The following is a 25431-nucleotide window of genomic DNA, read 5'->3' on the forward strand; positions in this document are numbered from 1 at the left end:
AAGTCTTTTGTGTTGAGTCAATATTGACAAATTTTCTTTTGAAATATCTTTTGCTTTCACTTCTGATTAATTGTTACCAATCCCAGCACCCCTCTTGTATAAAGCTTTTTCATTTTTAATTTCTGATGTAGGATATAGTGAAACCATTCTGTTGAGATGCCCAAAACATCAACTACCTCAAGCAACTTCAATCTGTGATCTTCCATGAAGATACCATGGAATTTTTCAATGATTTCCAGGTGTTGTGTGGCTTATTGCTCCCTTATCAATTACATTAAACATTGAAGAATGTACGATGTAGTTGTGAAAATAATACCCCCCAGGGGAATGAGAGTGACTATAGTTTATTAAATTATTAAAACATTTTAGGAATTAAGTGGGAAGCAAAGTTAATTATAATATGGAGCCAACATCAAACATCAAGATACAAATAATTATTTTTATTATAATTATTATTTGTGTCAAGGTCAGCGACTTACCTTGTTCCATAATCTGATCTGAACCCTCTGTTTGAAACTCCTCTCTGCCCAACTCCAAAAGGAAAAATCTTGCTTAAAATTCTCCTTTTTGGGGAGACAGGCTGCTACCCTGTAACTTCTTGACTAATCGAGAAGCCTGCTTCGAAGAAAGCAGCCAATAATGATCAAGGCATTCCAGGTAGCCTTGTGTAGATACTGGCTTGAGAGAAGAGTCAAGAGCATACATCTCAGGGATACAGTAGTTGTCAAAATAGAATAAGGGAAAATGAGTTAAGAAGAGTAATTTAGGACAGAGAAGACAGCCTCAGCCAAAGATTGGAAGCACAGATGACTTCTGGGAAAAGTATACAAAGTCAGAAAAGAACAAATGGCTTAAACTGACAGGAATGTGACCGAAGAAGGCAAGTAATTGGAAAAAGTTTACAAAGAAAGAAAATCATTTTCAAGAGAAAAATACGTCAGAAGATGACTATAGTATGAAAGGGAAAGGATTGTTGTGACATCAATTGAAAGAGTTTATTCGCATCCCAACACAAGGTGGTAGCCTAAACCGGATGCCCAGTATGTTCTTCAGTGTTCCAAGGATTCTTCTTCGGCAGATGTGTGGCCTGTTTAAATTTGTTGATCCAAAAATAACTTGTCGTTAATGGTGGTGCAGAGTCCCCATGAACTTATTTCAATTTGGTTTTAATCTAGGCAGCTTGATACTATTTTAGATGAAAATGTTTTTTTCATTTCACAACACCTATTATACATTTCCAGAATAACTGTTACAACCCTAACTTGGAACATCGTCAAAAAATAAACCATAAAGCTCTTTGTGCTCTAACTTGTTGTGACAGGTTTTAAAGAGTGATATTTACAGTGTGTGTTACAGTAATTTGAAAGTGATTAAGCTGCTATCTCATAGAAATTTACATTACTTATCAAACGATGTAAAGGAACTGACCAAGAACCGAAGGGAAGGAGCTTTTTCATTGTATCTGTCTACACTATAGGTAGGCTATTGCCGAAGTAGCTTCATGCATACATGGATTATACTTCAAAATGTGTAAAAAAAAAAACTTTTCGGCAAAAAAATTGATGACACATAAATCGAAATCCTGATAACTATAAACTAATTTTTTCATATGTTATAACATTGGTCTATTCTGTACCTTTTAAAAGTGATAACAACACCCAAATGATAATATTATTTGTGATTCTAATAAGCGGCCTCTACCATATTTTGAATTTTTAGCACTTTATATTTTTACTCATTGATTGCCATAAAGTAATGAATATTTACAACCTGAAAAAGCACATGAAATGAACATAACTTGAACTTAGTTATTTTATAGTGCTTACTATTTTCATCTGCATAAAGTAAAATATTGTTCCCATCAATATTCAAAATTTCTTAATTATGAAGACAGGAATAATATAAGACTCAAGAAAAATCACTTCAAATCTAAAGGTCCAATGCTCATTTACTAGGAAAAAAATCTATGTGAAATTTGGCTGTATGAAATGAAATATCTTAAAATGTTTTCTTATACAATCGACATGGTGAAAAGTGGACCATATATGGTGCTACTATCCTTGTACAATATATACATTTAATTATAAAAATTCTTTATGGTTTCAAACTTACTTGGAAGCAAGTACAAAAATTATAATTTTTTGTTTAAAAAGGACTAATGGGGGGGGGGGGGTGGGGGGGGGGTTCGTATTGATTCATTTTTATGACAAGGCAGGGAGAAGGGTTTGAATGATGATTACATAAGCCAGGAGTTCTCAAACTTTTTCCACCTGCAGCTCTCCAGAGCAGTTTAACAAACAGTCTCTTCCAAAATTCTTTGTCAGGGCTGCCATTCCGCAGTGCCCCGATGAAGGTTGATAGTGTACAGTTTGAGAACCCCTGACATAAGCAGTTGGGTGTGAAAATATGAAAATTAGAAATTATTTTATTCAAATCAGAATTGAAGAAAATCAAATTCCGCATTAGTCGAGTAAGGACATATCACATAGCAAAATCAAATTTAGCCTCCCCTCCCCATGACAAAAATTCCAGTTACAGCTCTTAATATTATTTTAGTAATATATGACATATCCATATTTGTTATGGGCATCTTTTTCTCAGCCACCTCATTGGGCATGTTGCCTGTTGCGGCTTTGTATTTGTATTAATTAGTGAGCGAAGAAGAAAAACGATCCTATATTATTTTCGCTTGATCATAATTGACTCTTTTTGTTGATTGGTAAAATGGTAAAAAAAACTTTGTCAAGTGCTGGAAAATACAGGTATTTTTTGGTATGACAGGAAACAGTGAGGGAGACCAGCACGCTGAGAATACTCCTCATGCTGGTCCTCTTGCTGTTTTCCAGCATGCCAGCTAATGTGGGAGAATACGGTAAATATTAAATAATTTTTCTAAATCTGATAATGATAGTAATTAAACATGCTTCTAATGTACTTTTAAGACACTTCAAAAGGAGAAAAAGTTTGTCTGATTTTTAACAAAAAATAGTATATGTATTTTAGGGAAAAAATTGATCCACAAGTGCTTTTATTCTAATGCTACTATTTAACCATACATGCACCTCACAAACATTCCTCTGAAAAATTTCTAATGAATTCTGTTGAGTTGTGCTTTTATACTATGTGTAAGGAGAACTGCCAATGATAAGCTTTTGAATTTTTCATAAGGAAGCTAGTAAATACCTTTACAGTTCTGAAAGCAATGAAGTCCCTGTAACTAGTTTCTTACCAATGGGTTGACAAGTTTTTTTTGGAAAAAATCACGTTAGAGAAACCGTCCCGGCAATAATTTGTTTTTCCCTCGTATTTATGCATGTGAAGCACTATTGTGCATTTGATTATTTTTCTAAATGGAAATAAGATAGTTTTGAAAGCGCAAAATTTAGTATAAGAATTAATAAATTTCAGAGTTGGTGAGTTTTAGCCATTGCAGTAAAAAATTCTGGACAACGAGTTTTTGCCAAGCATAAAAAATTGACAATTCCCACACTTATTTATATCTAATATCATTTCAGAAAAAACTTAATACAAAAAAATTGTTTGAAACACAAACTCTGGTTTAAGGATTATATTAATATGATATATATGCTTATTAATTTTTAGCAATCAAAGAATGGGCATAAATTATGTTTTACAAAAGCATTTAAACCATCTAATACCCAACCGTTTACCCAACTGTGGTTGTAATGAAAGTAGCAAATTTTGTCCAAAGTAAATCAATTCTTTCTAAAATAGAAAATTAAGTACATTGAAACCTCAGTGCAATGATACTTGATATATCTACAATTTTTTTTTCTTGATCCACAGAATATCATTGTCAAGATATCTCTCTGATATCAGTATTATATTATTCCCTGGATGGGTCATGCTGATCCCTTAGAAATACGTGGGGAGCATGTTTAAAAAAAAAAGTTTCATTTTATCAGGGTTGGGGAAAGTTTTTGCCATAAGTGGAAAAAACCATGGTAAAAATTGTCCTCGCAAAAATAGATTCTTTCCCCATCTATGCACGTGAGGCATTGTTATGCATTTATATTACTGTTATGCAAATGCATAGCCGGAGATAGACTTGGAAGTCTGGGGGGGGGGCACGGTCATTATTGCTGGGGGCACGATGATGATGATGTCAATTCATCTATACATATATGCATTAGATCGACTTCAGCTTTGATGCTGGGCATAGTTTTGAACTCAAATTTTGGCTTAATAATCAATCATTTTTAGGGTTGGTAAATTTTTTGCTATAGCTGAAAAAAACTAGAGTAAAAAACATCCTGACAAAAATATACTTTTGCGAAGCATACAACACAGAAATCTATACTTCCCACATTTATTTATGTCTAATATCTTTTTAAAAAAATTGATGAAAAACAATTGCATATATTGTTATATATGACCACCGATATCAAAAAGAAAAGAAAAAAAAATATATAAGGATAGTCATTATATCGGTCATTGCATAGAATCATTGCTATAACAAGGGGTCATTATAACAAGCATTTACTGTATCTCTATTTATTTGTATTTTCCACCAGATTACTTTTCAATACAATATTATAAAGTTGATTGTTATAATGATTTCAAGTCTCAGTTACAATAGTACACATTGAGTAAATTTTATTTTCATAAAACCATTTTTTCCCTTGTTTTTTTACCAGTTTTTGCCACTGTCCTGGCTAAAATATGTTTTTGCCAGCAAAATGATCAACCCTGCTTATCAACATGTGCTCTGACAAAGGGCGCGAAAGCAAAGCAAGAACAGAAGAACGTCAGAGTATTTGATTGTGTAACGCAAGACGTTTCATCAAATCTTGCCAACTCATCTCAATTTTTTTTATTCCAGTGAAGACAAAACTGCTGTGCACTACTTCAGATGATATTTTGACATGAATCTTGTAAATGAAATACAGTAGAACTTTGATTATCCAAACACATCGGGACCAAAGGGTGTTCGGAAAAGTGAAAAGTTTGGAAATCTAATTCGAAACTGATTTGATAATGCAGAAGAATAAATTAAAATTCTGCAACAAAAACCTTAGAATAATAGAATTTTTTTTTCAAGCATAATGGCATGTGGCTCTTCAGAACTACACAGTTTTTGCCAAAAGTGCTCTATCCGATCCTGATTCTCCTGTTTATTTCATTAATGATTCCGTTGTCCATGATGATTTCTTGTTCCAGGTGTACATAGCTTTCTACTTCTATCTCTGTGTTGTTGAGCAAGATCTGATCACATCGATGGCCACATGCCATTATGTCTGAAAAGAAAGTGTGTAACCAGTGTTGTGCTACCAGTACTGTCTTATGGAGCTGAAACACGGACACTCACAAGCGAGATGCTATAAAGGTTACAGACAACACAAAGGAGCATGGAAAGATGTATGTTAGGCATCACAAGGGAGAGACAGGAAACAAATCACTTGGGTAAGATGCCACACGAAGGTATTTATGATATCATGGAAAGAATTAAAAGTTTAAAATAGCTCACACACAGGTACAATATGTGTAATTGTTTGGACGTGGATTATTGTACAATAGACTGAAGCTATCAAATTGGGAAATAAGAGGATTCAAATTCCAAGAAAATACCTACTTATTGACTATAGAAAACTAAAAATGAGTTCGATTGAAAAGGTGTTCGGATGAACAAGGTTCTACTGTAGTATGATGTCACAGATTTACCCGTATTCTGCGCAATTGATAAATTTATACTGTTAATGCATGGCTTGGTTATGGACATGAGTGCAAAGAAACAAACCATGAGCTAAAAAATTCCAAGGAGTAATTGCAAACAATCTTATGAATGCTGGCAAAAAAAGAAAGCCATGGACAATCTTGGACTTGGAACCACAACCTCAATTCCCTATGCAGGACACTTGACATGATTTGTATGATCATTGGCCTGAACTAAAGGGACGATGCAGTTTCTGCAAAAATGAGTATTCAATGTGTTTTGCTCAAATTTTAAAGTAGTTTTGTGCTGCATATAGAAACTGTTTCAAAGCTTCCCATATTAAAGTGTAAAATGCTAAAAAAATATTGTACCTTATTCAAATTATGAAATAGTACCTATAGTACAAGCATAATTTTTTTCAAGATGAAAAAACGAATACATATTTATATTTGTTTTTTATCTTATTTTACCAAATTTGCTTACAGGCAACATTTGTTTTGTTTTTGTTGTAGTGCTAATGGGTTGGCAATGTTGCTTACAGGCAACATCCCATATATTTTTTAAATATTAAGAATAATTTTTTTTATTATATGATGATATTCAAGACACCTCATTTGCTCTATATAGCTCCTAAAAAATTTCTCTGCAAATTTCAATGTTTGCCAATTAATGGGTGTAAAAAAAAATGAGTGGAAAAAAGGTCAAATTTGGGTGTTCATAATTTGCGAGATCAATAACTGCAATTCTAGTGAAAAACTTCCATTTATTGCGTAATACTTTTGTGATAAAGATGCTTCCCAAAGTAGAATGCACCGTGAATTGTGAACTGTATTTCAGAAGAATCAGCGCTGCTGCAGAACATTCTCTGGAAGAATTGTTAGGGGAAAACTTTCCTCCATGTAGGAAACACTATTATGGGAATTTTTACTGCAGAATATTTTACCTCAGCTAAGGACTCATTGCAGAACAATGCAAAACATTCTGTTTTGGGCCAGATGCTGTATTTTTCTCAGCCACCTCGTTGGGCATTTTGCCTGTTGTGGTGTTGTATTTGTATTTGTTTGAGTCATGAATAATGTTATCATTTGGGTATTGTTATTACTTTTACAAAATACAGAACAGACTTATTACGTGGGAAAAATTTCATTTATAGTTATGATTTCAGTTTATAATTTTTTTTTTCATCTGAAGTGTTTTCTTGCTCATTTTAAAATTGTATCAGACTTTCTTTCCCTCTTATAAGTTAACATTATCAGACTAGAGACTATGTCGGAGGTGAACCCCCTTTCCTTGTTGACTAACATTTCTGTACTCCATTTACATATTCTTCATAGAGCCATAGTAGTCATTGCGATCCATATATGTGTGGTATGGTGTTTGCAATAGATTTTCTGTAGTGAAGATAAGTTAAATGAAAAAATCTGACTGAAATCTTCCGGTTTTCAATCAGTTTCATAGTTAAATTTCACAGTTCCTTGGCTGAAAGACTTTCTCAAGGGGTCTATGGATTGTTTAATCTTTATCCATAATCCACATCGAACAGTTTTCTTCTAACAATCGCTGAACTAAAAAAAAGGCATGATCTTATAAAAAAAATCATGTTTTAGAATAGTACTAAAAGTTTCCGAAAATGAATCAGCAGAATGTAGTAAAACGATTGAAAAGTTTGCAGCCATCTGGAATTTCTAAGAATTAATGGAATAATTTCCTGTAATTTTTTCAATTTCCAAAAGCCAAAGTGTAGCGGTATAAATTAATCTGATGTTTCAGATCAGTTAAAAGTCCAAAGTGCAGATGAAAGTTATTGCCTATTATGGGAATGAATAATAGGCATATTATTCATTCATTCATTTCCTATTATGGAGCAATTCCCCAGAAATAGGAATCACTAGTGAAAAAAAATTAGAAACAAAACATATCGAAGTCGTAATTTAATTGTTTCTAAATTGTTCAAATTTTCTGGGCAACATCTGAATGAATTTAGTTTATTTCTTATGGTCACTTTTGAAAGTTTGTGAAGTTTAATTTTTTTGTGAAAAAAATTAACCATTTTGAGGTCTTCTGAGCCTCAAGATTCCAGTACCTGTGGGAGTGCTGTATTTTAATAAAATAACAATAAAAAAAAATCTGTACATATAATATGTATTCAGTGATACCTCAGCTAATGAAAATAATTTGTTCCAGAATCACATTCATTAGCCAAAACATAATTTTCGATAGATTGTATGCAAAATTGTTTATTTTTTGCTAGTCCCCAAAATCTTTTAACTATTTTCACTAGTCTGTGGGTATAAAAAGGTTGAAGAACACTGGTCTGGGTGATGTGCCCCCCCCCCCAATTAAAAGTCTACATTCATCACTACTGAGCAGTTTATGCCAGTGTTTGCAAGTCTGCAAAATTCTTCAAGCAAAGGGCTAAAATACTGAGAGTTTTAAACAAGTATTGCATTTTTTAAATATAATGGGCCATATTAATAAAAAGAAGGAAATGCTCATGAGCTAAAGGGTAGAAGTAGAAGCATGAGCATGAGCATTGAAGTAAAGGGAAATGCTAAAAGCAAATTCTTCAATCTGTAATAATAATGATTATCTTTTACTCGCAAGTAAATCCTTCTCGTCTATTAGTAGAAAGTGAAATCATAAAGTATTACAAAACTATGTCTAATTTTCATAATTCTGCATAATTATGGTATAAATAACTATTTTCTGAATATTACAACAGCTGATATTTATTGTGTATGGTATTATATTATTTACAGTAAAACCACTCTTTTGCGGACACTGGTGGGGCAAAAAAATTCATCCATAAAAGAGGGGTGACTGTTAATCAGGTGTTTGAAATGTAAATTTTTATTATACAAGCGGAAATTATTATTTGACCATAAAAGAGGGCTCACTGTTAAGACAGGTTTTACTGTGATTTCAACCTACTATTAAAACCGAGGCGTTCTATAGTAAATGTGTATAGTTTAAAAATATAATAATGTTCATCTCGCAGGCCATGTATAATTCAATAAAAAAACAAAAAAAACTACCAGGTATTTTTATGTGGAGCTAGATCTGTATAAATACACTCATGTCCATAAATTAAGAATAATTCAGAATCACACGGAAATCGAAATCTAAAATAAAAATTTCACCTGTAGAATTATCACACACATCTGCAAGAATGATATGCAAATTTCAGGAAGCCACCAGATGATGCCGATAGTACGTCACAATGACGAGAGTGTAAGAGGGGGGTATATAAGGAATGGTGGAAAAGAAGTATTTACTTCTTTGCCACCATTCCTTATATACCCCGAACTCTTATATACCAGAACGAAAATTGTTCACAAGAGTTCTGTGAGGCGCTCAGTGCCATAAGCGAATAGTTATGACACAGAGGACGCATGTGGATGATTTTTTTACGTGGTAGAATTATCGGCTGCCTGGAATGTGGGCGTACTCAGATGGAAGTATCCGAGGAACTTGGAATTGCCCAAAGTGTCATCTCTAGGCTTTGGCAACGATTCCAAGATAACGGAAATGTCAGTAGACATTACAGTACAGATCGCCCCCGAGTTACAACGCAGAATTAAGACCGGTATTTGGCAGTAACTGCCAAAAGAAGCAGACGGAGCACAGCATCCGATCTGTCTCGTCAGCTATCTGCAGCCACGGGTACCACAGTTTCAAGGCAAACCGTGTACAGACGTATGGGAGATATTGGTCCATATGCTCGCAGGCCTGTCAGATGTGTTCCGCTCACGGCAACTCACTGTCGGCAGCGATTAGCCTGGAGTAGAGAACATGCAATGTGGACATCATCACAGTGGGCTTGTGTGATGTTTTCCGACGAGTCCAGGTTTAGCTTGCAGTCTGATTCACGCCGGACTTTCATATGGAGAACGCCAGGTACCCGTTACCACCAAGACAACATCATTCAACGACACCGTTACGGTGGTGCAGCATTGCTCATTTGGGGTGGAATTATACTGGGTTCCAGAACAAATCTGCATGTTCAAACCGGAACCATGAAAGCCCAAATTTATTGGGACATCATTCTGGAACAACATGTACGTTTGTTTAGGGGTGCCATGGGCGCAGAATTTGTGTTTATGGATGACAACGCCCGTCCTCACCGAGCAAACATCCTAAACGAATGCCTTGAATCTGAGAATATAACCCATATGGAATGGCCAGCATTCTCACCTGACTTGAATCCGATAGCACATGTGTGGGACATGCTTGGCCGACGAGTTGCAGCCCGTCAACCACCTCCTACATGTGTACCGGAACTTCAGAGAGCATTGCTTGCTGAGTGGAGTGATCTTCCCCAAGATCAGATCGATAATTTGATACTCAGCATGCCTAGGCATTGTACGGACTGTATTTCATCACATGGGAGACATACAATGTATTAACCATCATACCAACCATGTAATAGTAAGTTTTTCTAAAGGAGATATTTTTTACAATTGCTCCAGGGAGCAAAAATCGTAGTTTTTATGAATGGTGTCATACATACACCATCATTTTTGTTCTTTATCTTTTGTTTAATAAATGGGCTTTATGAATAAGTAACGTTTGTTTTGTTTCTGAACCTTTATCTGCCGGAGCTGGCATTATCCTCAATTTATAAACATGAGTGTAGAATCAAGGGATCAGTTACTTTCATTTTTTTACTTTTCTAACTTAAGAATTTCCTTTGATTCAGGTGTCATTACAGATCCAAGCCAATTAACATCAACACTCATAAACATTTCTCTGCTATCACAAGTTGCTTGAATATATTGAGTTGGCTTCCCTTTATGGTTTATGTCCTCATCCCCATGGATTTTTTGGTTTGAGCATCCCTACATGAGTGCAATCAATCATATCAATTGCTGTTGGAAAACAATATTTACTCTGCCACAATTTCTTTGCCTCTAGTATTTCATTTTGTGTAGTGGGGAATTTTATCCAGCTAAACCTGCCTGAGCAGTTATACGGTCTACGACAGTACGTACAGTCAGCGATTTTCTTCAATTCCATTTTGATACCCAGGATCAGCGAGAAATATAGCAAACATTTTCATTTTTTCCAGTTGTGATGGTCAAGACCGGCCGTATCCATGAATGTAGGTGGCACACCTGAGATCCACTCTCGTGGAAGTAGTGTTTGAGAGTTATTTGAACAAGGAAGTTGTCATGGCATCCATGCCTTGCTGTTGTATTGTAGACGCTGTTATCTCTTTGATTTGTGTTTTCCTTAAATAAATTACGTTCCAAACAGCATGTGGCTACACAATGATGAAAGCGCATGACCTCTAAATTCTACATTTTTTAAACTGAAAAAGTAATTTATAGCTGCACAAATTCAGCCATAGCAGAATGAAAATGTATTTTTATTTTGTGGTTGTCTGCTACAGACCATACTCATAATTTTTGAAGAATTTGCTCATGTAAGTTAGTAAAAGGTGATTTTTATTAATAATTATTTGAATTTGCTTCAGTCTGAGCAAAAGGTCAACTGAAGAAGTATTTGCTTTTATTGAAAAAAGTAAAAGGTTTTGTGCTTTATTTTTGTTATTATGACAAGAAGGATGTACTTAATTTTTTACAAGTAAAAGGTTTTCCCTCTTTTTATTAATACGGCCCAATATGTTTTATTCATGTAAAATATTTTCATGTTAATATATTGAATATATGAATTGGTATAAATTTTTTTTCCAATGATTTTTTTCTCATTTGCCATTTTACTTTTGACTTCCTTTGATGATGTCTTTGTTGTATAATGTTTCATATAGGGCATATTAATTAGTGTAATTCTTATTTTAGGTGACATCAGCTGGAGTACTATGAGACGTCTTACAGCTGACATATGTTTATGCTGGTACTCAATAAGTTTTCTGAGTCTGGTAGTTCAAAATGCAGGTGTTGCACCAGATGTACCTAGTGCATATACAATCTTATCACCACCTACTTCAAAACTTTTGATAGATTCTGTGATCAGTTGTCCATCAAAATGTTATTGTCATGTGATAATGCATAAACTTGTAACAGATTGTAGTGCCAAGGAAATTGATATTATTCCACCCAATATAAATGCTTCAACATATGAGCTGCTGCTATTCAAGAATGATATAAGTAACCTCACTTTTGACATGGCTCTAAATAAGCTGGAAGTCATGAACGTGTCGGAAAATAATATTAGCTCAGTTGATAAAAAGTGGATATCATCTCTGATAAATCTACATATTTTAGATATTAGTCACAACCAGCTTTATTCAGAAAAAGCTGTAAATCTTTCACATCTTAATCTGCATATTATAAATTTATCTCACAACAAATTGAGTGAAATAAATGATATACTCATTGGTTTGCACTTATTACAAGAACTGAGTTTAAGTGAGAATAAAATTCATGAGATAGATGTATGGGGTTTTAGAGATTTGGAATCATTAATTAAGTTGGACCTGTCTTCAAACGAACTTATGAATCTCAAACATGAGTGGTTCATGAATATGAAAAATTTAGAATGGTTGAATTTGAAAAAAAATAAGTTACAAAAGCTTAGCAATGTAGCTTTATGGCATTTAAACAGTTTAATGTATCTTGATGTCAGTGAAAATTTCATTAGTTCATTGGGATTATTGACTTTTAGAGATCTTCAAACGCTTCATAATTTGAATATGAGTTATAACAATGTTCAGCTTATCCATAAAGGAGTGTTTCGCCCACTAGAGAGAATTGAAGTCATTGATCTGAGTAATAATCCTTTACAAAGCATTGATGGAACATTTTTTTATTTGAGGAACCTTGAATTTTTGCACATGAAACACTTGAGTAAATTTCAAAATCTCACAGCTTCAAGTCTTGCGGGTTTGATACATCTAAAATACCTTGATATTTCTGCTTCAGAAAAATTTAATCACATTGATCAAAATGCATTTATCCATACAAAAAATTTAGAAACCCTAGATATTAGCGATTCTAACTTGGGTAGCTTGAAAAATGGATTGTTCAAGAACTTGATGAAGCTACAAAGCATTAAGTTGAAAGGAAATCCTTGGAAATGTGACTGTTATTTGTACTGGATTCTTTTATGGCTTAGTGAACGTTCAATTGCTGATTTACTGTCTCCTTCAGAGACATTGTGTCACAATCCTCCAAATTTGAAGGATAAAGTTCTTTTAGATGCATTGGATCATGACATGATATGTACTAATGCTTCCATTCTAAGATATACTGAAAATGCTCAGTTTGGTGTTGGTTCAACGGCTCTGCTTCAGTGTGAGGTATCTGGTAGTCCTTCACCAGCCATAACATGGATCACTCCTCAAAAGCTCACATTCCATTGGCTTGGTAATAATTCAGCCTGTTCTAGCACAGAAAGCTGTCCACTAACTTTTGATCACCCACAAATCCATTCCAGCAGTGAAGAGCTTAACAAAGAAAGATTTTTGCTCATGAGAAATGGAGACTTGTTGATTCAAGATATTGATAGAAGAGATGGAGGTTTTTATGTCTGTGTAGCTTCAAATCCTTTGAGTAACCAATCAGTTGCAATAAGATTAAGATTAGACTACCAATATTTAGTTCATATAAAAATAGTTAGCATTCTTGTTGGTCTTGCAACAAGCTTTGGTTTTTTACTTTTCACCTTAGTGTTTGTACTTATTATGATGATTTTGAAGCGTTATGGGATAAAATGCCCATGCAAAAGTGGTAAAACTTCACCAAAATCACAACAAATAAGAAAGATACTAGATAATATGGAGCATTATAAAAAACAGCAGCTTGAGAGACTTCGGGAGAATTACAATTTCCAAGTGCAACGTATAAAAGACAATTGCATGCAACAGATGGAACGTTTGCGGGAAAGTTATTCTTCTCAAGCTGAACGTTTGAGAGATATTCGAGATTATGGTACTTTGCAAATTGATCGTATACGTGAAAATTATTATTTTCAAGTGCAGCGAGTTAGAGATTATAGTACAAGTCAGATTGAGAAGTTGCGTGAAAATTATGTATTTCAACGCAATAGGATTAGAAAGTTTAGTGCTCATCATTTCTATAAGCTGAGAGAGAATTATAAAGTTCAGCAGCAGCACCTTAATAGAATACTTGAAAACTTGAACCTTGAAAATTGCAGGAATGTGTGTCAGAGGACTGATTCTGTCATTTTTGAGCCAGACATTACCCTTGAAAATGTTTTCGTGCCAAAGATATGCTTGACCGAGTCATTTTCAAATAATGTAATAGATTCTGTTGAAAATTCTAGTCAGATATCAGCATACTTCACTCCAGAAGAAGCCTGTTCTGAAGTATCTGGTCAAGAGAGTGATGGTGCAGATTCCTTGCAAAATTATATTGGTGAAAGTCCCTCCAATCATGATATTGCAGCAGTACGTCCTACATGCGAAACATCAAACCATAAAGAAGAAACCGATAATATTAGCTTTGATATAGCTAGTTTAAAGATAAGTGAGACAATAGTTTGAATAAATATGTGTGGTCTAATGTCTATTATGATCACATCATTTGTATATCACTTTTTTTTGTTATGGTTCTTCATGAGTTATCTTTTTTCCAGCGCTATTTAAAAATTTTTGTCTTTAAACAGCTTTCAAAGTACTTTGATAATAAATATTCATTCTTATGTTAGTTACACCTTTATAAGTAAAGCGTTGATGCAGCACCTCCTAGAGATAGAAGGCCTCTGCACTGTTTGCCATAAACATCATTCAGACTACCTAGCAAGTTTGCCACATTTTGAAATGCATCCTATTTCGTTTCTTCTTATTTTGGCGTAGAATCTTTCTGATTGGCTTACAAATACCGTATAGTGATTGGATGTCGGGCATAGAAATCGCCAATTCTGAGCTTGATAATTTCTTTTCCTCACAACGATGATACTGGCAAGAGCAGGGAATTTTTTTCCCCTGAATATTTCTGAGGGAAAATGGACTACTTATTGACGTTACAAGCAGACTGCAGAGGCCTTCTATCTCTAGAAGGTGCTGGTTGATGCCAGTTATGGGATCCTAAGGCCTGGAATACACATGTTACTTAGCAGCACGAAAGCATGCTACTTTCAAGTAAATGCTACCAATAGTTATATTATTAGCAAATGTATAGAAAAAAAGCAAGCTTCTAGAAGAGCACAGCAGTCTATTTTTCAGTGCTACGCAACATGTGGTTGGAGGAGAGTATGCTGATAAACAGATCTGAACACATTTACTATGAACTAGTTTTGTAACTCATATGCACACATAGGCGAATTCAAAGGGGGGGGGGTCCTAATCCTTCCCAAAATTTGCACAGTGTGTTTTATGTGCTTGAATTCACCAATAGAGGAAAAGAAGTAGCGAGGCCATGGCATACGCCATTTACTGAGTCACACTGCTTACTGGGTAATATTTTTGCACTCCTGAGAGTGATCTCTTAGCAAGGTTTGACTGTATGAATAATTTTTTCATCAATAGATTTTAAAATTTGCTTTAACAAATTTTCATTTCTTAAGAAAATGTCTTTCTCCTGGCTGTCCCCAGCCTATTTTTACAAATTTCACAATAATGACTTTCTATCTTAAAACAAAAATAAGTTTGATTTTATCGTCATTGAAATAGTGTTCTTATTTTCAATTATCTATATTTTTTGGACCAGTATACTGTCGAGTTTGCTCATATCATACCCTCTTGGTGATTCCAGAATTGTATGTTATAAGCAAGGTCTTAAAATCAGCTTATAAAGCAGTTTAAGTGTTTAATATAGCATGAGAGAGAATATAGTTTTCGGTAGATATCTCCTTAGGAATTTTGGAGTACAGTATATACATCAGATATGGAACATCAGATGTACATACACTGAAGAGCCAAAAAAACTGGTCACCTGCCTAATATCGTGTAGGGCCCCCGCGAGCCCGCAGAAGTGCCGCAACACGACGTGGCATGGACTCGACTAATGTCTGAAGTAGTGCTGGAGGTAATTGACACCATGAATGCTGCAGGGCTGTCCATAAATCCGTATGAGTAAGAGGGGGTGGAGATCTCTTCTGAACAGCACGTTGCAAGGCATCCCAGATATATTCAATAATGTTCATGTCTGGGGATTTTGGTGACCAGCGGAAGTGTCACTTTGTAGAAATTCTGGTTGTGTGGGGTGTCGCATTGTCCTGCTGAAATTGTCCAAATTCGTCGGAATGCACAATGGACATGAATGGCTGCAGGTGATCAGACAGGATGCTTACATACCTGTCACCTATCAGAGTCGTATCTAGACGTATCAGGGGTCCCATATCACGCCAACTGCACACGCCCCCATACCATCACACAGCCTTCACCAGCTTGAACAGTCCCCTGAGACATGTAGGGTCCATGGATTCATGAGGTTGTCTCCATACCTGTACACGTCCATCAGCTCGAAGCAATTGGAACCGAGACTCGTCAGACCAGGCAACGTGTTTCCAGTCCTCAACAGTCCAATCAATGTCTGTGTTGTCGGGCCCAGGCGAGGCGTAAAGCTTTGTGTCGTGCAGTCATCAAGGGTACACGAGTGGCCTTCGGCTCCGAAAGCCCATATCGATGATGTTTCATTGAATGGTTCGTACGCTGACACTTGTTGATGGCCCAGCATTGAAATCTGCAGCAATTTGCGGAAGGGTTGCACATCTGTCACGTTTAATGATTCTTGTCAGTCATCGTTGGTCCCGTTCTTGCATGATCTTTTTCTGGCCGCAGCAATGTCATAGATTTAATTTTTTACCGGATTCCCGATATTCACGGTACACTCGTGAAATAGTCGTACGTGAAAATCCAAATTTCATCGCTACCTCGGAGATGCTATGTCCCATCTCCGAGTCGTCGTCATTATTCTCGTGCGTCGACTATAACACCACGTTCAAACTCACTTAAATCTCTATAACCTGCCATTGTAGCAGCAGTAACCGATCTAACAACTATGCCAGACACTTGTTGTGTTATGTAGGCGTTGCTGACCGCAGCGCCGTACTCTGATTGGTACCATATCTCTTTATTTGCATACGCATGCCTCAACCAGTTTTTTTGGCTCTTCAGTTTATATACGGGGTGATTATAAAAAAACTATCCCGACATATGGGCCCCTAACTATCATACCATTCACAGAAACTGAATGAAATTCTCATTCATGGCTCTTCAGTTTATGTACATCAGATATGGAAAACTGGCTGAGTGAAGAGATATCAGTGTTTCAGGGAATGAAAATTCATCTCTTATGGGGCTAGATGAATTTTCCTTCCCTGAAACATATCTCTTCACTCAACCAGTTTTCCGTATCTGTTGTATTAACAGGGGAGAGTGACGTCTTTCTACATATATAGAACATGTATAAATTTTTTCTTAACCAGTCAGCTGTCCAATTAATTTCTCCTTTTCCCTTCTTTTTTTTCCTTTCTTAAAAGTTTGAAGCTAATACAATGAATTTTGCTGATTAAAATTTTTTATGAATACATTTAAACTGACTTCATGTTCTTAACTGTTTTTTAAAATCATCAACAAAAAAATTATGATAATTGAAATAATCACTAATTAGTTTTCAAAAATTGAAATAATTCGATTAAAAATTGGCACGACAGCAAATGTCGTCGTAACCACCTGACTGGTTAATTTAATTAATTTAAGGCCCTCCGCACACGGAGCGATTACTGGGCGAGCAAGTCAAGCGGCGAGTCACGAGTGATCGCGGTGAATTACCAACGATACGGGATATACGGATACGATTATATGATTCATACGATTGGCATCCGCTAATGGCCAGATTTTTTGCGCCAGCAAACTGGACGATTTTTCGCCTTTGCACCCGTGCTCTTCCTACTTTCCTGCCACTTCTTCCACCTGTTCTCTGCCTTGTAATTTTCTTCACAACAAAAAAATTATCATGAGTCGCATAATAAATAAGCAGAACCTAATTCATTTATTAAATCATTGAAAAGCAAATCACATTATTGTCTTAAGTTTTTAAGACAAAGTTTAAGATAACATTGCATACCCGGCTGAAAGCATGTGGGATATAACGTTCTTTCGCACCCCCCCCCCCCACAGGCTGGAATTTTTCACGGACCCCCATTAAAAGCAAAAAAATAAAATAAAGCATATGTTTTCAAATAACCAAGCCAAAAAATAAAAAAAAATTCATCCCGTACCGACTGAATGCCATGAAAATATGTCCAGTTTTCATCACGTTCATGTATGTAAACAATGAAAAAATAGCTACACTGCGATGAATTAGTACTATTATATGAAAAAAAAATGCTACATACCTGATAAATTTATTTCCTTCCCTATTTCACTCAGCATCCTTCCTGGAGTAACTGGGCCTCGTGTAGTTTTTCCTGACGATTTGGACGATTAGATTAGAGAGATATAGATGGCTTTTTTCTCAGCCAGAGATATCAAGGAAACAGTTATTTTCCGGATATTATGCTGAGGTGAGCTCGGAAAGAAAAGTCATCACATCTCCGCCGGGACTCGAACCCAGGCCCTCTTGCATACCGGGCAAGCATGCTGCCATCTACACCACTGGAGACACATGAATCTTCTCTACCGGGCATGCTTGCCCGGTATGCAAGAGGGCCTGGGTTCGAGTCCCGGCAGAGACGTGATGACTTTTCTTTCCGAGCTCACCTCAGCATAATATCCGGAAAATAACTGTTTCCTTGATTAGATTAGAATCGCACTTCTTTTCAGATCGCTCGAAACACCAATCACTCGCTCGGCAATCGCGATGCATAAAAATCGCTAAGCAATCGCACCGTTGGCGGTCTCCAACTCATTTAGTTCAGAAGTGAAGGAGAGGGAAAAAAGAAACGTAGCTCGCTTGCCACGGAATCGCTCCGTGTGCGGACGGCCTAACTGGTATTATTTGAGTTTATGCTAATGGCTTTCATTCAAAGTTGTACAGTAAATTAAAAAAAACTGTTTAATGTTCATGAATTTTATTTGCCATCAATCAGCATGCTTTTTTCAGAGTCTTTCAAGAGGTAGAGATTTTTACAATAGTGCAGATTTCTGCTTTTACCAATGACAACAAATGTTTATCACAGCCATCTTCCAACAGTAACAGAAAAAGTAAACATTTAATAATTTGCAGAGTATATTCTATTCAGTTTCTTCATGGGAAAGACAGAATTTTTTTAATTAACACAAACTTTTGCTATTAGAATAGTTATAGATGTTACTAATGGGTGGCACTTTTTAGCTGTAGATCATTACATTGCTATCATGCTGTTCATTGTTAATGTAATTATTTTGACAATGAATTTTTTCTCATAAAAAGTCCCACAGCTTTCTGTGAAAAAAAAGATATCACCCACGCATATATACATTACGTGTTGCACAAATAAGTCCATTTTTGGCTTCATTTTTTTCAAAACTTTTGCTTGCAATATGTTATATCTAAATTGTTTTCTAGGTTAAAAAAGTTTAGTATGTTATATACACAAGTGTATGTTTTAAGCAGATAACAGGTAAAAATATATGGAATGAATGAGCCAAAAATCAACTGTACTTTCATATATTTCATCATATTTCATATTTTTTATAATTTTAAATATTTTCTATCAGTAGTTTATTACAAAATGAAAATTCCCCTAGTTTTATTCTAATTGTGACATTTGGGAAACAAAGGTGGCAACTAGCAGGGCTTGAAAAATCAGAAAAAATGTAGATGCCAGCAAACTTTCATTGGCACCAAGCAATTTTTCCTTCAAAGAAATTGGTTCAAAAGTAGAATATTCTTTGACTCTTGTCTGGGAGTGACATAACGTCTGATAATTTTGGGCTTCAGACTTCAATTCAGTTATCGTACATGAAAAAAATAGATGCCGTTATAAACTTTTGGTTGCCATGGTCACCTGGGATTTGCCAAGCCCTGGCAATTGGTGTTGTAGGACTTGAACCAATCATATTCTGCACATTGAAAAGGTTAAGAAGAATGTAACCATCACTCAAATCAATTAGAATTGGAAATTACTTCATAAATTAGATTTATTCACGAAAAAAAAAAAAAAACTAGTATTCTTATTAAATGTTGTTCTCCTGGCTACTTTTTAGTGCAAAATATTCAGTTGGAAATTATTTTCACTTTACCACATGTTTCATATCGGAGAATTCTAATATTTCTGAAAAGCATATGTTTTCAATGTGCATAGTTTTTGATCAGTGTTGCAAAACATATAAAAAGGTCTTTTTCCCGACATTAGGTAACCAAAAAGAAGGTTTAATCATAAGTTGAGGGGTTAAAAATAAAAGCAATCCAGATTTTTCAGTTGTAAGATTAAAAAGACTTTGCTTTGAGAATATCTCTCGTGCTCCAGCTAAATAAAAACAAATTAGAAATTTGTTGCCCCATAAAATTAACAAAAAAAAAAGAAAAATATGAATATAAACTCATGTCCATAAATTGAGGATAATGTCAGCTCCGGCAAATAAAGGTTCAGAAACAAAACAAACGTTACTTATTCATAAAGCCCATTTATTAAACAAAAGATAAAGAACAAAAATGATGGTGTATGTATGACACCATTCATAAAAACTACGATTTTTGCTCCCTGGAGCAATTGTAAAAAATATCTCCTTTAGAAAAACTTACTATTACATGGTTGGTATGATGGTTAATACATTGTATGTCTCCCATGTGATGAAATACAGTCCGTACAATGCCTAGGCATGCTGAGTATCAAATTATCAATCTGATCTTGGGGAAGATCACTCCACTCAGCAAGCAATGCTCTCCGAAGTTCCGGTACACATGTAGGAGGTGGTTGACGGGCTGCAACTCATCGGCCAAGCATGTCCCACACATGTGCTATCGGATTCAAGTCAGGTGAGAATGCTGGCCATTCCATACGGGTTATATTCTCAGATTCAAGGCATTCGTTTACGATGTTTGCTCGGTGAGCGTTGTCATCCATAAACATAAATTCTGCACCCATGGCACCCCTAAACAAACGTACATGTTGTTCCAGAATGATGTCCCGATAAATTTGGGCTTTCATGGTTCCGGTTTGAACATGCAGATCTGTTCTGGAACCCAGTATAATTCCACCCCAAACGAGCAATGCTGCACCACCGTAACGGCGTCGTTCAATGATGTTGTCTTGGTGATAACGGGTACCTGGTGTTCTCCATATGAAAGTCCGACGTGTATCAGACTGCAAGCTAAACCTGGACTCGTCGGAAAACATCACACAAGCCCACTGTGACGATGTCCACATTGCATGTTCTCTACTCCAGGCTAATTGCTGCCGACAGTGAGTTGCCGTGAGCGGAACACATCTGACAGGCCTGCGAGCATATAGACCAATATCTCCCAAACGTCTGTACACGGTTTGCCTTGAAACTGTGGCTGCAGATAGCTGACGAGACAGGTCGGATGCTGTGCTCCGTCTGCTTCTTTTGGCAGTTACTGTGAAATACCGGTCTTCATTCGGCGTTGTAACTCGGGGGTGACCTGTACTGTAACGTCTACTGACATTTCCGTTATCTTGGAATCGTTGCCAAAGCCTAGAGATGACACTTTGGGCAATTCCAAGTTCCTCGGATACTTCCATCTGAACGCCCACATTCCAGGCAGCCGATAATTCTACCACGTAAAAAAATCATCCACATGCGTCCTCTGTGTCATAACTATTCGCTTATGGCACTGAGCGCCTTACAGAACTCTTGTGAACAATTTTACTTCTTTGCCACCATTCCTTATATACTCCCCTCTTACACTCTCGTCATTGTGACGTACTATCGGCATCATCTGGTGGCTTCCTGAAATTCGCATATCATTCTTCCAGATGTGTGTGATAATTCTACAGGTGAAATTTTTACTTTAGATTTCAATTTCCCGAGTGATTCTGAATTACCCTTAATTTATGGACATGAGTGTAGAAAGAGAAATAAAAACAAAAAACAATTTTTAGATTTTTTTTTTCAGAGAGTATCAGTGCTTGTCTAAAAATGTGCAGCCAAATTAGATGGAACATGTTGCGAGTGTGAAGTATAAATATCAAATTAGTGCTAAAATATGTAAATCAGACATGGCATTTTGCCTATCTTAACATGGTTAGACTTGACATTTTTTTCACCATGAATTTTTAACAAACTTCATTGCTGACTAAATTTCATTTATGAGCAGGTAAAGAATTGTCACTAAGAATTTTTTTAGGGTTTTTGCTTGACATTTACTTTTGATAACTTTTTGTCCCATTTTGTGAAAATGACCCATACATCATCTTTTTTTTTGTCAAAATTTTTAGGGCGATGCATAGCCCTCTAAAAAAAAACATTATTATATGTTACTCATCAAGTAAGGAGTGTGATAAAATAACTTTACTGGTATACGAGTGTCTAGCGTCTACAAAAGTCAATGAATTTGGGTCAAATTTGAGATATAGGTGCTTCAGAGTATGCGCTTGAGGATGTGAAAAAAAAAAAGAAAGAGAAACCCTAGCTCTTGCAGGCTACAATGAAAATTTTTAATGGTGACACCCACTTTTAATCATTGCAAAATGATCAATGTATCAAAAAAACCATAAATGGCATTGGAACGATACCATAAATGCAGACAAAGAAAAAAGATCTCCCCAAGGAATTGGTACGCTAGACCCTCAGTTAAGGAATTCCTTCAAATTTGCAGAAATCCCTAACTGAGCGTCTAGTGGACCAACCCCTTGGTGAGATCTTTCTTTGTCTGCATCTGTATTTATTTTGCTACAGGTACCGTTCCAACGCCATTCATGTTTTTTTGATACACTGATCATTTTGCAGTGTATAAAAACAGGTGTTGCCATTCAAATTTTTTGCAATTTTTCTGTTCTGGTCATACCTGCAAGAGCTAAGGTTTCTTTTCTTTTTTTACATCCTTGAGTTCATACACTGAAACATCTATATCTCGAATTTCATCCAAATTTGTTGATTTTTGCTGCCACTAAGAGCTTGTATATCAACAAAGTTATTTTATGACCACCCTCTACATAAATGTGCTTATAGCAAGCAAGCAAGCTCTTAGCAAATGTATATACACGAAGAGTGTGCTACCTAGCAGTAACTTTTTTCATTGAATGTGTATTCCATGCCTAATCCCAACAAAATATTTTTAGCAAGCAAGCTCTAGGCTGTGCTAGGTCTTAGCAAATGTATGTACACGAAGAGTGTGTTACCTAGCATCGAAACTAAGCATTCTTTTTTCATTGCAATGTGTATTCCATGTCTAATCCCGACAAAGTATTTTGACTCTGACAAAGCCAGTCAAGTATTAATCACAAAGAATAGTGCATAGTTATTTTAATTTTTTCATCATCTTTGCCAAAAAATGATCAAGAATATTAATTACTTAATTTTGTGTTAGTTTTAAATGAAGTAATTTCTGATTAGCCTAGAACTGTCTTTTATGTTGGTAGACAGTTCATTCAAAAACTAGAGAGAGAGCCCTTAATTATACAGATTCATATAGTCAATGTTGAAAATAATTTGTGTATAGTTGAACTCTAATTTAAGAATTGTTCTAGGCTTAGAAAAATCATTGATGCATCAACATATTATTATGAAATTAATTTTGTTGAGCTTCAATTTATTTTTTCAATAAATCATGATCAGAATATTCAGAATTATTCACATTCTGAAAAAAGAACCATATGCTAGAAGGATATTAAATATTGTATGATAGTAAATTTAACTCACTGTATTTCAACAGGCCTACCATAAGTGGCAGCACATAAAAAAAAAGTCTTCATGACACTGGTTATCTTCCCTAGTTCTCCTTAGGATATTGCTAGGGAAATCTATTGGAGCAGATTCTCTCTGAGGGAATGCATTGAATGTTGAGAAAAATTGTCGCCTTACATACTTTTTTACAGGAATGCCCCAAGGCATGCGAGTACTTTTGCAGCCAAGACAAGAATTGTTCATATTACTGGTTCATATCTTCATCATTTGCAATGTGTGATACCTGTCAAACTGATGATAAAACATAGCAACTTATCCTTTTCGACTGCTCTACTTCAAATTTGTCTTGTGAAGTTAAAAATTGATGGCCTGGAGAGGATTCTACATGAAAACCAATCATTAGCATCCACGCTGATATCATCCATCAGACTTACCTAATGCTAGATGCTTGCTGTAAGAAGTAAGTAGATTCTAAAATAAGAAAGCATTAGTTACTATTTGTTCTGTAATGTAATCTGTTCTGTAGGTATTTGTCATTGGCCCTCTATCAATCACTTTATCAATTAAATTTTTTTTTTGTGTTTTTTTTTTATTTCCTGTCTTTTTTAAATTAAAACTGAATTCTCTTATAAATATACAAAAACAATGAAACAATATCAATTACAAAAATAATCTGTTTTACACTAAAATAACTTGATCAACTTCGATTTCAAATTTTTATAATTTTATTGATTGTAGTTTAATCATTAATCACTATGAATTTCACACTTTTTTCTTCATAATGAGACACTCAAAGTGTGAGGAATTATTTCATTTTCTTCCACCCCTTATGAATATTATTGAATAGATTGGTAAAGAAATTTTAAAAAGCAAAATTCTGGGAAAAATTTTAAAACATGCTTTGCAAGTTGAAATTTAATTTTTCAAATTTATATAGATTCATTTAAATGTGATTCTGTTCAGTCTATTGAACCATCAATTAAATAATTGGGTCATTAAATAAGGGTTTCACTGAGAGAAAATTAGCACAAAACTATGATACATGTGGTAATGTGAAAAAAGTTTTGAAAAATTTAAAAAAAATGAGTTTTTGATTGAAAGATTGATTGAATGATATTTTATTAGAGCAGTCTGCCATGTAATCATCATCTCAATTTTTTTTTATCCAATGAGTGTATGGAATACAATCCATTTATTGTATTCACATTCTTACTTGGAAAAGGGGATTAAATCTAATAACATAATTTTTGGAGAAATAAATTTCTTATATATATATATTTTTTTTTTGGTGACACAAATTATACTTAAAATTTGTCATAATTGGTTGAAGCAATATCCAATTTTTATTTGAATGATATCAGGTTGTTTGTGATCTATTAACCAGATTGATTCATTTGTTGTGTGGGTTTTGTTTCCTTTACAATATGGTGATTTAATTTTAAAGAGGGCGCGGTAGCCCAGGGGGTGTACCACCTTCTGATTCTTAATAACCAATCATCCATACGTAAGAATCGGTTCGTAAGAATCACGTTAAGAATCGAGCTCCGAATGCAACCACGATGTGATTGTTAAAAGTTATTCTTAAGGTCACGTGACAATGTACAGGCCGATAAATTTCCCTTATGGGGAATTTCGCCATTGGCCAATCAGCTCCCAGCTAAAAATTAACAACAGCTTGTTGTTGACAAGATAAGGAGGAAAAGATATTTTAGAGCGACGCTAGCCTGAAAAAATGGCGGAGATTATTTCAGCCAATGTGAATATGGTTTTGAAGAAATGATAAATACATAATATTTTTTTAACATGTTACAGTAAAAAACAAACATATCCATACTTAATCATCTGATATGATTCTAATCAAAGATTCATCCCACGTTCACTGGGATGGATCCCTGCCACCCTCCATGAAGAGGGGCTATGCTATATATGTTATGGTGAAAGTGATAAAGAGCTGCGGTTATTATATAAATAATCACCGGCCATTTCGGTAAGTTTGATAAATTTTGCTCATATACCGTGAATCTATCACATTTGTAGGTCATTATGCATAATTGTCAAACCATGGTTAATGCAATAAATGAATCATCGTTGTGTTTAC

General features: G+C 35.2%; 1 protein-coding gene across 4 annotated transcripts in view; it reads left to right on the plus strand.

Annotated features, from left to right (window-relative positions):
- Positions 1–25431, plus strand: part of LOC149085276 (uncharacterized) — a 55641-nt gene that overhangs the window by 25599 nt on the left and 4611 nt on the right. For 3 of the 4 annotated variants that reach the window (XM_089233197.1, XM_089233198.1, XM_089233196.1), the window contains one exon: positions 11476–22751. In XM_089233197.1, the coding sequence (XP_089089323.1) occupies positions 11496–14141 (2646 nt within the window). In that variant the 5' untranslated portion in view covers positions 11476–11495 and the 3' untranslated portion in view covers positions 14142–22751. Of the gene's footprint in view, positions 1–11475; positions 22752–23524; positions 23794–25431 lie in introns of those variants that run through there. The other variant, XR_016192828.1, reaches the window with a different exon arrangement.

Source organism: Pholcus phalangioides, unplaced genomic scaffold (genome assembly GCF_987345545.1).
Source record: "Pholcus phalangioides strain wild (caught in Gottingen) unplaced genomic scaffold, Ppha-v1.0 ptg000007l_1, whole genome shotgun sequence".
Classification (NCBI taxonomy): domain Eukaryota; kingdom Metazoa; phylum Arthropoda; class Arachnida; order Araneae; family Pholcidae; genus Pholcus; species Pholcus phalangioides.